A 14497-nucleotide genomic window follows, 5' to 3' on the forward strand; every position below is an offset into this window, starting at 1 on the left:
TGTGTGGACTGTTTCACCAGAGTTTCCTTACCCTCTGGCTTCCTAAAGGGATCTGCCACTAAGAGGTATCAGCAAAATATGAGACTGTGGGAAGTGAAAAAGGTTGGAGTATTATTACCTACCTCACACACTGCTTCTCCATGCCTTGCAGGAGTTCTGGCCTCACCTGTGTTCCTCTGTGGCCACAGATCCCAACAGGGAGCCTCTCTTCCATGGCTCAGCAGTCGCCAGGCTGCACTGACACAGTTCACTCCTTTGCCCCTTTAGGCAGAGGGACAGTGACTACTTCCTACTATCATTAGTCTCTGGGCAATTGACCATCCCTTGTTAGCTTCGTTAATGCTGCCCACACCTCTGTAACTGGTCCCTTCATCAAACTCTGTTGTTAATTCTTCTCAAGGTGTGTCATCCGTACCTGCCAGGACCCTGACTGATACAGCACCTTAATATAAATGACTTACTAAAATTCTCCAGTCTCTCAAAAAAGAAAATATGCTTCACATATTTTATGTGAAGCATAAACTCTTCATTGCATTCCAACAGTTAAAATCAAATTAAGATAGTCTTTAGGTAATCATACAGAGGACCTCAGTTGGAGGAGCAAAGGAAGAAAAAAATATTTTAGGTAACATCTATTAGAATTCAAATACTAGCACAGTGTATATATTTTCAAAAATTTCAAGGAACTTTAACGTTCTTCAAATAAATATTAATCCTCTTCTATTATTCAGTAATTCCTAAGAGTTTATCACTACGCATTTTTTAAAAACCCAGATGTCAACCCTAGACTCTATCCAATTCAGTACATGGCAACAACTAATTTATAAGCTGAACTAAAAAAGAAAAGAAAAATGTCACCAAACCGTATCACCAAAAAATTTAAAAGTAGTAAAATAAAATAACAAAACAAAACCAGCACTGACACCTCTGCCTTTCCCCCTTGACAAGGTCAACAAGACAAGAGCAAATCCAAAGACATAACTGGTTATCTCCCATCCTCTATCCTGCCTCCTTTCCCTCTAGCCATTATTACAACTACTAGGTACTTGTAATAAGTAATGATTCACTAGTTCCTGTAAGCTCAAATTTAAATCATTAGCCACTAATATTGCTGTCAACACATTTATCAGTTTTGTTGCTACACAACGTTTTATTACATCTAAGAGGATGACTTTTTCCCTTTGACGTTTCTTCTTATAATGAGCCTGTCATCCAGACTATGGAACAAAATGGAACACATACAAAAGTTGCTAATTAGCATTCAGAAAGAGGATCTTTTTGCTTGTACAGGTCTGTCTCCTTGAATTTTCCAAAAGGATGTCTCTTTCCAAGTATAAAACATTTAATTTCATTCTCAAGATGGCTTGGAGAAATGCAAAGTGGATATAAAGGTTCTTTCTAATCCATAACATTTCACCACCACCCCCCCAAAAACTCAAAGTTTTCAATTATTTTCTAAAAAATGTCATATATTTACATGCAGCTTTTAAATTCATTCTCTCATTTGATCCTTATAAGTCTGTGGGATAGTCAGGTGTTCCACAGGTTAGGATAAAAAGTCAGAGAGGTGAGTGGTATCTGGCTAAACATCCTTACAAGTAAAAAGGAGAATTTCTTATTATCTTACAATGGAATAATGCTAGTGATTCTCACTAGTAATTTAATACAGAGCCTGCATGAAACCAAATAGCAAGTGCTAACATGCATAAATATCTCAGAAACCAAAATAAAGTTAATACTAAAAGATAGCAACTCACTACAAAGATATTATATATAGCACAGGAAAAATAATAGCATAAATATATATAAACGGAAATGTCTTTTTCTCTCAAAGGGAGAGTGACTTAAAAATGCATGTTTTTAAATAAATGCTTTCTTTAACCTATACATAGTAAAAACTCCTGAGTAAAAGCAGGTGGGGTCAGAGAGACCACAGGAATGAGTTAGCAGGATGGTAAGAAAGATAAGGAGGGACAAATCTGTTCACATAACAGTGAGAACTAGTCAGCTAGCCTTGTCATTCATTCAAACAATATGAACTGCAAAACCCATTGTCCAAAGTACTCTAAGAAATACTATGATGAATAAGAAAAAATTCTTGCTTTCAAGCATCTTACAGCCAAGCTGGGAAGATAATACACACACACAGATAAAACATTCATTAATTCAACATTTCCTGAGTGGTTACAGGAAGGCACTGAGTTTGGCACTGTGAGACATACAAAAATAAATGAACTTGGCGCTCCAGGGAGTGACGGTCTGGTACAGGAGACAACACAGTTTTGCAGGTTTTGAATGGAGAACATGAGAAGATCCAAATAAAATTCTACGTGAATTCCAAAAAGGGAGAAATGATTTCTAACTGGGGGTTTGCAGAAGATAACAAGGAGTAGATATTTGAAATGAAAGGTATGCTGGACTCGGGTACCCACTGACTGGGGAGGAAAGACATTCTAAGTGAGGGTCAAATGCGTGTAAAGACAAAGACTTTGGAAAGTAAAGGGAAGAGAGAGGGGGCAGTGAGTACATAAAATTTGGGGGAGAAGATCCCAGGTTATGTGAAAGTTAGTGGGAAGGACGGGGAAGTCAAATCCAGGGAATTCAAATGGGAGTCTAAAAAACTTACATGGTTGATGATATATGGGGCATAGGAAAAGCTAGCACATAGAGTATAAGGAATTCTAAAGTCAATGGTAAGAGGAAAGGAAAGTCAGGTTCATAATTATAGAGTAGATAACTCACTGAGGCCTAGAAAGGCAGACATGATGCTCATATATTGCTCTAGATTATATAAATTGATGAAAGCCATGATTCAAACAGGGCCAGAAACTCTTGGTCAGTATGCTTCCCTCTAAGTCCAGGGAACTAACTCAATTTTGGTATTTTCTTAGATATGTTAGCTGTGAAATGACACAGGCCTGAATAAAACCAAACCTCAGGAACAAAGCCTTTAACAAAGACACACACAGACACAATCACATGCACCCCAGCCAACTCCCCCTCACATCCTTTTTGGCAGGATACATTTATTTTTTGCTATTTCTTCTAGTTACAAAATTAATATATGTTTCACCATGGACAATCTAGTGTTTTCATCAATATTAATTTTAACATTGACATGAAACACAGTTGCTGGTTTGTTTTTTTTTTTTTACAACAACAGCTGCGATTCCATACTGAGAGCCAGTGTGCCTGGAAACTAGCCGAATGCCCAAGACCAGTATGATCAGCCCAAAGATAATATTGGTTTTTCCAAGAATCATTTGGGGCTCTACTCCTAAATGTCAAAGGAGATTGCTTATGGACCACCTCCAGACCTCTTGAATGTATGAGTTAAAGAGGCCCAAAGTAATCTCTTAAGAGTCAAAAAAGAAAAAGGAAAGGAAAGGAAACCCTGAATATAGTAAACACCGATGCAGACAGTTGGTTGTATACTCATCATATAAAGGTGCCCGGGTTTAGGCATATTCATAGACAAGTTTATTTTTATCAGAGATTACCTAGATTACAGTAATTTCAACATATATGGGTTTGAATGGACTAGAACTGAACTCAGAAAACCAATGAGTCAGTGCTTATAGCACTTCTTGAATTTGTCTAGTAGGTCTTTTGGTTCTCACAAAACCAATCAGTCAAATAGAGTTGGGTCTTGTATGAGGGCAGTTTGATGTAAAGGTTAAGAACATGAACCTCAGCTATGACTGACTGCAACTGTGTGAGCTTGGGAGAGTTACTTAATCTTTCAATGATTTAAGAAAATAGAGAAACACTTGTGCTAATTAAAAAATTAATACATGGCTGCCCTGGCTGATGTGGCTCAGGGGATTGAGTGCCAGCCTGTGAACCAAAGGGTCTCCAGTTTGATTCCCAGTCAGGGCACATGCTTGGGTTGAAGGCCAGGTCCCCAGGAGGGGGCGCGTGACAGGCAACCACATATTGATGTTTCTCCCCCTCTCCTCCTCTGTCCCCTCCCCTCTAAAAATAAAATAAAATAATTCAAATAAATAAGTAACAATTAATAAATGAAAGGCTATCATTAAATGGCAGTTATTAATAATAAATAATCATCACCAATTTATAGAGAAATTTACTATCCTTAAAGAATTAGTGCTACTTACTTTTTAAATTATAAAAATATACATGTTCATTTTTTTAATTTAGAAAATTTATGAAACAATAATTTTATTTTCATAGTCCAATAATAACTAAATTTGTGTATTTGCAAAAGCATCTATAGTACTTGTCCCTATTTTTTTTTAATGGACCAGATTTGGGAGTTGAAATGTATGCTAAATTTCCATAATAGAAATATAGAACACTAGAAATTTCATTCTCAATTTCTTCCCCTTAGGTAGGCCAAGAAAAAGCAAAGCAGACCAGGTATGTTTTTGTATACCTGTCTACAGCAGACCAGGTATTCTATCTTGAATGCTCTACAATGTATCATATTATTCTTTAAGGCTCAACTCCATGAAGTGTTTTACAATTCCCCTCAAACCCATGATCTCTTCTTCCCTGATCCCCCATATCTCTCATAGCACTTCTCATTCTCTGCATTGTAGTTATCCATGTTCTTTTCTTACCCGCTACTCCCTCCCCCTGCCCTTCCCCTTGCTCTGTCTCTTAGAGCTGGGGTTTTAAAACTGAGGACAGTGAGCCTCCTGAAATTATACAAAAAAGTAGTGTTTCTGAGGTACAAATACCTTTTCCTGGAGAAAATGCACATATTCATCAAATTCTCAAAAAGGGTCTGAGAACCCTGGCTGGTGTGGCTTGGTTGGAGGATCAGCCTGTTCACCCAAATGTTGGGGGTTCTTTTTGCGGTCAGGGCACATACCTAGGCAGCTGGTTCAATCCCTGGTTGGGGAACATACGATTTGTCCTAGGTGATGTGGCTCAGTTGGTTGGAGCATCGTCCCATAAACCAAAAGGTCATAGATTCATTTCCCAGTCAGGGAACACGCCTAGGTTACAGGTTCAGTCCTCAGTTGGGGCTCATATGGGAAGTAACCGATTGCTGTTTCTCTCTCTCCTCCCTCTCTTTAAAATCAATGGGTATGTCCTCAGGTGAGGGTAAAAACAAATAAAAAATAAAAAAAGATCTGGGACTCATAGAAGGTATGGAACCCTAGTCTAGGGAAAGATGTGATATAATTATTGTTGGATCCTCTACAGAGCCTAGCATCCACCTATATATTGAGAGAAATATTTGTTGGTTTAAAATGTTATTAATAAATGATAAAATCAATGCGAGGTTTTTATTTAATGCAATATTTTAAATTAATGTTTTCTCATATAATTACCTCATTCTCTCATCTTAATAATAAACAGTTTCTGAGAGGAGAATCATGGTTGCCAGGGGCTAAGGGGCGGAGGGAATTGCAAGTTAGTATTTAACGGGCTCGGTTCCAGGTTGGGAGGATGGAAGGTTCAGCCGACGGATGGTGGTGGTGAGTGCACAACAATGTGAATGCACTTAAGGCCGCTAAATGTTCATGTATATTTTACTGCAATAAAAAATACAACTTTTTATTCTCATATAACATTAATCATCTGGCACAAGGCAAACTCTTCCTCAGATGAAAGGAATAAGAAATACATTGGTTAAATTTTAGGATATAAGAAAGAAATCCTCAAAGGAGAAGCAAATTTTAACCCCAGTCTGCACGTTGTTGGTTTTGGAGCACAAGCACAAATTAAAACAGGGCGATACAATCATAAATCCTGTCCAAACAGACGAGCTTTTGTCTGGGTAAACAAAGGTAAATTGCTTGGGCACTTAGGTTTATCTGTGTGAAGCAAATTAAATTTTTTCAAGGTACCAAGTCACAACTCAGGAAAGAAATGATAATTTAGTCCAAGTTATCAGTGTATTATCCACACGAATAATATAAGCATTTTGGATAGCTGCAATAAGCATTTCTAAGTGTCAGGAACACATTTTATTCAATAAACATTTAGTGAGTATTCTTAAGACTGAAAACTATAAAAGTCTCAAAACTACTTAAAAAAAGAAAAAGTAGGCCATATAATACACTGATTATAAAGAGGAAGAATTATTTTCCTATGGTACTTCGCTCTACTCCCAACTCATACTTCAGAGCTTGCTTCACTAAAGAAAAAGTCTGACTCCATTAGGTTACAAACATATTTAAACATAAAAAATGTTCATATTAATATGCTATATTGATATTTCCAAACAATGTGTATATGTTGTCAAAAACATAGATTCTAAACCTTTTGATGATTAAATGTCAATGATATTGCTTGGTTATTTATTACCAATAAATAACTGATTTGCAAAGACATTTAAATATTCCATTATCTTTCTAAAAGTCCTCATATATAAGAGAGATTCACAAATACTTCCTCAGTGGAATCTAGGTAAGATTCACTTAAAAACAGAGTTAACATAAAAACTGACTATGAAATTCCATGTCATAAAAAAGATATCCCCTACTGTAATGAAGTACTGTGTATTCAAAGTAAGCTAATGTATTTATTGCTCTCTTGACTTTAACATTAAATAATTAGCAGAATATAGAACTTTTCCACAGTTAAATTTACCCCAGATTTTCCTAATTATATCCTCACTCAGGAGTACGCACTCAGTAAGTATTTACTTACTACTCAGCACGCATCAGGCACTGTGCTGTAAGTGCCGGACAGCTGCGGAGCCCAAATCGCCAAGTCCTACCTGAATACTACTGCTCCCCCAGAACACAGATTTACATCACCACCTCAAGTGTCTTCGTGCTTTTGAAAACAACCATCTGATAACAGTTTGAAAAATTTAATTTATGAACCTGATCTCTGCAGGAAAACTTATAAATGATCATGTTTTATTAAGATATAAACATGTTTGCCTGTCATGAAGTTTGTTTCCCTGTAAGGCAGCAAGCAGCACACCATCAAAGACAGCACGAATCACTTCAAACTTTAAGATTTACCTGAAATGGGAACATTCTGTGAGACCGATAACTGCACATCTCCGGTACCTGGTGGCATGTCAACAACTAAATAGTCCAGTTGACCCCAATCTACCTAAAAATCAAGATGACACAAATAACATCACTGTATAACAACTGCAGTAGAAATAAATGACAGCTTTCACTTGAGCTATTACCAAAAGCCAGGGACTGTGCTGAGGATATTATGTGAAAGGTAAATACAAGAATGAATAAGAGACAGTCCCTGACTCTAGCAGACCTCTGAAGAAGGTTAAATTTCCAAATGGCGTCCTCCTCCCCACTATGCGTATACACAAACGGTGAACCCATTTCACAACGGGCTTCCATTCAGGACCAACCATTTATTTTCATTGGGAACAGCCCATATTTAACCCAAGAAAGCCTTGGCTTTTTGTACTTTGGACAAAAGCCTCAGCATTTTCTGTGGAAGATACTAATAGAAGTTTTCAAAGTTTATTATTTTTCCTTTATAAAACACACAAAAAAATGAAAACCTGAAGTTAACAGCAAGAAAATTTTAGAGATATGAGTTCCAATAATACAGTATCTTGATTGTTTCTTTCCATGCATTTTCCTAAGTATCCATGTCTAGAAAATCCAGCTATATAACCAAGTCCTTAAGGTTCAGCCTCAATTTAGACAGGTCTCAAGGGTGCCCAGGCTCCTTTTCCTCATACAGTTTCTCCGAGTCCCCAGCCTCAGTGAATGGCGGGCCTAGGATCCTCTCAGTTGCCAAAGGGAGAAGCTTGGAATTATTTTCCATTCCTTCCTTTCCCTCACTGATCCAGTCACTTATATTTTACCTTCTAAAAATCTCCCCAATGTATCTACTTCTCTCTTCCCTATTGTCAGAACCCAATGGAGGCCACAACCATCTTCCTCTAAAGCCTCTGAACCAGTTTCTGCTCCAGCACTGCCTGTCTAGCCTGTTCCTAATACCAATGAAAAATGGTCTATCTAAAATACAAGTCTGATAGTCACTTTTTATTTAAAACTCTTCTATTGCTTTTAGGACAAAGTCAGAGCTTAAGCTCCAGAGAACTCTGCTTGGTCTTCTTCACTTGCTAATGCCTCCTCATTCTTCAGATCCCAGCTTGAAATTTACTTCCCCTAACTTCTATTAGATATGGTGTCCCACTTGTACTTCTCCTATTCGTACATTCATTCATTCAGTCAGTCACTCACTCACTCAACAAATGTTTATTGAGTACCTACCATATATGAGGCATTGAGCTAGGTATTGATAATTAAATGGTATCATGGTCTCTAGCCTCACAGAATTTATGATAAAGAGGGAGACACATATTAAGCACATTATGAAATAACCTGCACAAAGGAAAAAGGTTAGCAAATGTCAGAAACTGAATGAACATCAACAAAGTCAGAGAGCAGTGATGAGGGAAAGGGTCGTAGTCATTTACTGTTGTTTCGTGATCTGTCTTTTCATGAAACTGTAGCTGAATTAGAATGCCCCACACAGAATGGACACACTGTAGATGCTTAATAACTATTCTTTCAAGGAATGAATGAATAAATGAACCCATGCAAAGGTTCAAGAATTTTTTTAACATAAATGTATATAATCTCCTATCTTGCTTCTTAAAACAATAATGTCAAATAAGCCTTTTCCACATAGTCATATATTTTTTTAAATTAAAGTTTAGATGATATTGGGTCTAACAGATTCATTCATGTAGTAACACATTTACATATTTATTGAGACTCAGTTAGGTGCCAGGCACTCTCCAGGTGACGGGGATAGGGCAGTGAACAAAACAAAGTCCCAGCCACCATGAAGCCAACATTTTAGTGAGGGAGACAGACGGACAAGCAGAAAGACAAACAAGTCAGATGCTATGAAGAGAACAAGTATCCCTTACTATACAAAATTATTTGGGGACTGATTCAGATGTCCAGATCAAACAGCAAGAAATATTTTAAAATCTTTTCAATTCCAGAATTTCAAAATACAAGTAGTGGGAGTTCAGATAGCAAAGGATTCATCAAAGAATTTCTTTGAGTCTCCTTAGTGTCCACGGTCAGATGGTGAAGGGTACTTGAAGAGCAGGGGGAGAAACAGAATGGTGGAAGGTGACCCTTCAGACGGGGTGGTCAGGGCCCTGAGTGAAGTGAGAGAATAACTGGTGCAGGTATCTGAAGGAATTCATTCCAGGCAGAGGCAATAGCAATCGTAAAGGCCCTACAATGGAGTTATGCTTGACACACTCAAGGTATAGCTCGGAAGACAGTGCGGCCTTTCTAAAACAGCACCCCTCACCCCCCGCCCCGCAACATCCATCTCTCTCCTCCTCGGACTTTGTTTTTCTTTGGAACATTTACAGTATCTCACATCATATAGTGACTTGTCTGTTAGGAATTCTATGATATTTCTCAAACCCAAATACTTCTTTAATGACACATTTTAAGAGAATGATGAAATGAACATAAAATAGATCATTTTCAAAATAGGGTTTCTTGGTTTAAAAAATAGTTACCTCAAAGTTATCCATGACCATAATCTATGGAACAATCTACAAAAAAAGATAAAGAATACTTTTCATTTTGTATCCTCTGCACTGAAACTACTAGCCCTGGCAGGCTGACAAGTCTCTGTTCCAGAGAACATCAAATGACTGGTACCGACAATGTATCATTGTTGTTCCTTGGTATTTAATCACATTTATCATGGCTCCAATTTCTTAAAAGACAACTAACTGTTATTAAGGGTCCCAGGAGCTAAAAATACTTCACTGTTAAGGCAATTAATTTCAAATGACTCTTAAACTGAATTTAAGCTATTTGAAAAAAAGAACCAGGCCCTAAATCTCCTCACGCACAGCAGGCATTCCACAAAGGCTTGCTGCCTTGCACCGAACTGAACTGACATCAGTATCCGAGTTCCAGTTTTACAGCATTTATTAATACTAACATTGAAATATATTGGTTGCCAGAAGTTTCAGTTCTCTTAAAAAAGAGTCATCAAAGCATTGATTTTAGAATTATTTGGGATTCTTTCCTCAGGGGTGTCCAACCCGGAGTCCATAGGCCACATGCAGCCCAGGACAGCTATGAATGCAACCCAACACAAAATCGTAAATTTACTTAAAATATTATGAGATTAGTGTTTGTGTTTTTAATGTGTGGCCCAAGACAACTCTTCTTCTTCCAGTGTGGCCCAGAGTTGCCAAAAGGTTGGACACCCCTGTGATTCTACTTAGTGTTAGTTTACTCGTACAAACTGCGGTACTTAATGTAGGGAAACATGTACTAGCAAAACACCCAAGTTGCTCATTTAGTAAAATCCAGTGGCAGGTCCAGATTTTGTGTGGCCCAAAGCATATGCAATTTGTGAAGTCTTCTCTAAGAATAAGAATACAAAATTAGAAATGCAAAATAAGGTATAAAAGTAAATATTTATTTGGAATGTGAAATCACCATAAAATGTTGGAGACTTAGAGATTCAAATTCCTGTCTCTAAGATCACTTGAACTGAAATGCTTATGTAGAAATGCTTCCTGACTGCAACCAGCAAGTGTGGAACCCTGAGCTTAAGTTTTATTAGCCTTGTGGTAACCCCACTTCCAGAAAAACCTTCTCAACTCCCTCTCAGGCTCCAAACTCAAAGGATCAGTCTACAAGTGGAGCTACCCAGGTAGTTCAGAGATGCTCTGTGGATATAAAAAGGGTGGAGTCGCCTGGAGGTGAGTTTGGTGATGTTGGTCTCAGCCCATTCTAACTCTTCCTTCTGGGGAGAGCGATACTAACTGCAGGCCATCTTGTTTCTCAGGTGAACAGAGTTAAGGCGAGGTAGGGGTTTTAGTCAGGTCATGTAGGCTTATGGTGGGGTAACAAATTCCCCCCTTTTCTGTTCTTTCTCCTCATTCTTGAAGGGCACTGAGGGTTTGCAGGTCTGTCTTCTGCAACTTTTTCAAGCTGCCAGTGGTTATTGTCAGGGGCTCTGTTACAGAACTGAAACCTTTCCCTAGCTAGCTTCAAGTAGGCCTAATGTCTCCCGGCTGTAACTCCAACCACTCATATCCCTGGGTTACCATCATCTGTAGTTTGCCTCAAGTCTTTTACAGACAAAGAAACTAGGCAGCTCAGGAGGCAAGGCCCAAAGATGTGCACTAAAAGCATAGCAGCAAGAGATCCTAAGAGGGGGAGGAACCTAGTGAGGATTGCAGATCTCCTGGGAGTCGGAGTGGGCTTTCCCAAATAAGTGTAACCGTTTAGCTTGGTTGTATATCTTAAAGACAATGACTTCTACTTGTTCCGTATTGTTTATCCACGTACAACACGAGGAACTGATAACAGTACATATCCACCTTGTTCAGCTAAGAGAAATCCAGGGCCTGCCAGTCGCAGCCACCGTTTTGTTGGCGGCGTCATAGCAGGCGTGCTGCACTCGCCACTGCACAGAGCTGTCCTTGTGTGCCCAGCTAGCGACCTAAAGCCATCCTGCTGTCTAAGCAACCCACGTGCCGAGGGCTCTACCGTGATCCGTTGAATACTCAGAGCTTAAGCAGTAGAGGCGGCCAAAAGCCTGACTGTACAGGTTAAATTCCATAATATCAGGTACTTAGTGAGAGATATGTCTATGAAAACAAAGGGTAATAATCATAGCAAATTACAACCCAGCTTCTGAGTTTGTAAGGCTGTCGGTCAAGATTTCTAGTTGTAAGGCTGCAAGCATTTGTAGTTTGAAGTGGCTGTGCCGATGTTCTCAGGTAAACTCCCTGGGTAGCTTTCACAGCATCGATTCCTGAGATTACTTAAGCATGAACTGTTGTGGTGATTTTCTGAATTTTATATCAAGTTGTCCATCTTTAGCTTGCACGGCTTTGGAAAAAGGCAATTTTAGTTCTCAATGGTTTCTAGTCAAAGGATGGGAGAAAAATTAGAAACACATTTTGAGAATCATAGGCAGATATTGAAGGAGGCTAGAAGAATTCAGGATGCAGTCCAGTTTACAAGTAGAAAATAAAACAAAAACCAGAATCTAATATCCACAAAGGTATATTAAATTGTTCTTTCACTTTGTTTATTAATACATCCAGTGCTTAAAGGTTATGCCACCAAAACTGATTACTAAATCTCTGTTATTTTTGTTTCTTTTTTGTCAACCTTATGAAGGGAAAAATATTCCAAACTAGCACTGATTGGGTAATTTTAGGCTAATATGTCTCCACCAAATAATATTTTATATCTTATATTCCAAATAATGCCTGATAATCTGAGAGTAACTCAAAGACTCAAACAAAGGCAATTTCTTCTTTTCTGAGAAATTACTGGGAAATAAAGGTATATCTAACATTTGAGCAGATACGGTCATTTGTCTTTTTCTGGACATCAGTTACGGTGCGGTGCTATGAATGAGAAAAAACCTCACTTCATAGGATGCTGGAAGCACAAGTGCAAACAGGCTGAGTTGCAAGTATTGAAAAGAAGGGGCCCACAGATGCATTCCATTTTTGGCTCCTCAGCTGGCTCAAGCGGTTTGCGCAGCCACCCTCCAGGGTACCGGTTTCCATCGTCAGCACTATACAGCCATGTTTAAATACCACAGAGTTACTATACTCTTCTCCAAAGCCAAGGCAGAGTGTCCCCGTCATCTCAGGTCAGCTAGCAAGGTCAATGTGAGCCAGGTGAAAGTAATATCAGTAGGGGTGGCCCCTGGGCCTGGGGAGTCAGGGAGGAAAATCATTGCCAAGAGAGGCAGAGCTACAGCCTGCTAGAGCCAAAGTAGTAGCCAGGAAGAATTAAATTTCTAGGGGAAAGAAAAAGGTGCAACTAAGGAACAAATCAAGAAATATGAAGCAGGAGAAACGGGGCAAAATGTAGATTAAATAATTTAAAAGTGGGCTATATCCAGGCAGCTCCTTCATACAGTGCATAGAACATTCCACAAGTGATAGAGCACATTCTTAAAGGAAGTAGGGCTGGGCCAGACATCGCCTCTTTCCCTCCTATCTGCTTTTAATTTCTGACTGAATAGTGTGGGTTTTGACTCTTATGACTACCTGACTCGTAATTAGTGGATCTCAAAATACTGTCCTTGTGTCTGACTCTGGCATTATATCTGTTGTGTCTATTTCACACCTAATTTCTGCCATCTGTCCCTGACTTCCTAGTTCTCCAACCCCAGTTAGGCACAGACCTATACTAACAGCAAACAGAACAGTACTTGTGCTCTGCTTGGAATCCCAGACATGAAATCATGCGACTACCGGCATAAAAGATGCAGCTAACCTTGTCTCAGACCCATGGCAAATTTGTCAGGCAAATTACAAAGCTCCTAAAATTTTTTAATCAACTAACTCCAGGATTTGAATGGGTTTTCAAGCTCTAAGAATTCAAGAGTGATTATTTTTATAAATAACTATCTCCACAACTTCATGTGAGCTCCCTGACAGAAGAGACCATTCTTTGTGTATTTCTGGACTCCCTCTCCACATCCAATCCCCTCCAAAATACCACAACAGTGTTCAATCAACATCCACTGAGCGATTCTATGAGTCAAGTTGCACCCTACAATTATATTATACTTATAAAAATTTTTCCATGTGAGGCACCTTTTATATACAGTATAAATCTAACATAGAACATGAAGTGTTTTTGTTTAAGTTTAAACCATAGTTTTTGCTCTGCACAGTGGGCTATTCATAAAATCATGCAACATTTCACTTTGATGGCAAGAAGAAAATTGCTAGAAAGGTGAAATTATTTAAATATAAATACCAAAATAAAAATCTGAGTAACAAAAATTTCTACCTGAGTTGATGGCCTACTGACTTGTGGAAATAAATGATGCAACAACATAAATTTATCTTTGAGATGGTTTTGATAAGGGCTGACCCAGTTATAAAATGAGAACACATCATAAAAGTTACAATCATGTAAATGTTCTTCTCTAATATTTTCTTTTTCTTTTCAGACTATAAAGTTCTCTAATCCATTTTCAAATGTATTCCTTTCTATAGGAAAAAGGGCAGGAGGGTGGAGGGCTAGACTACTTGAACAATCCCGTCAAAGGCACTACCAACCAAGTGACAGTAGTAATGTTTTGAGACAGAAAAGAGAAATTTTATTCTATCTTTCAATCTATCATCATCATCTCAGATCCTTAGCTGTTCTAGCAGAGGAATAGAGCACACTGGTCCTGACAACCTGGAGACAGCATCCATTCACAAAGGACTTCCTCTCCAAGAGCTGATACATGGGTCAATCTTCAGTAACTCCGCAACTAGTTTCTGAAATTTTATATATATATACACACACATACACACACACACACACATTATAAATATATTACATATATTTATATTTTATATATATTTACATTTATTTAATCCTCAACTGAGGATATGTTTATTGACTTTTGAGAGAGAAGGGGAGAGAGAGAAATATCAATGTGACAGACAAATATCAATCAGTTGCCTCCCATATGTGCCCCAACTGGGGACTGAACCCACAACCTTTTGGTATACAGGACAATGCTCCAACCAACTGAGCCACCTGGCCAGGGC

The 14497-nt window shown here is 38.4% G+C and overlaps 1 protein-coding gene and 1 non-coding gene across 2 annotated transcripts in view; one reads left to right on the forward strand and one right to left on the reverse strand.

Annotated features, from left to right (window-relative positions):
* Nucleotides 1–14497, reverse strand: part of NUBPL (NUBP iron-sulfur cluster assembly factor, mitochondrial) — a 237786-nt gene that overhangs the window by 49101 nt on the left and 174188 nt on the right. Inside the window, exon 7 of the mRNA XM_024551342.3 lies at nucleotides 6951–7044. Within this exon, the coding sequence (XP_024407110.2) occupies nucleotides 6951–7044 (94 nt within the window). The remainder of the gene's footprint in view (nucleotides 1–6950; nucleotides 7045–14497) is intronic.
* Nucleotides 3570–3629, forward strand: LOC112296626 (U7 small nuclear RNA). Its single transcript, XR_002973950.1, has one exon. It is a non-coding gene; the product is annotated as a U7 small nuclear RNA (small nuclear RNA).

Source organism: Desmodus rotundus, chromosome 7, assembly GCF_022682495.2.
Source record: "Desmodus rotundus isolate HL8 chromosome 7, HLdesRot8A.1, whole genome shotgun sequence".
Lineage (NCBI taxonomy): Eukaryota > Metazoa > Chordata > Mammalia > Chiroptera > Phyllostomidae > Desmodus > Desmodus rotundus.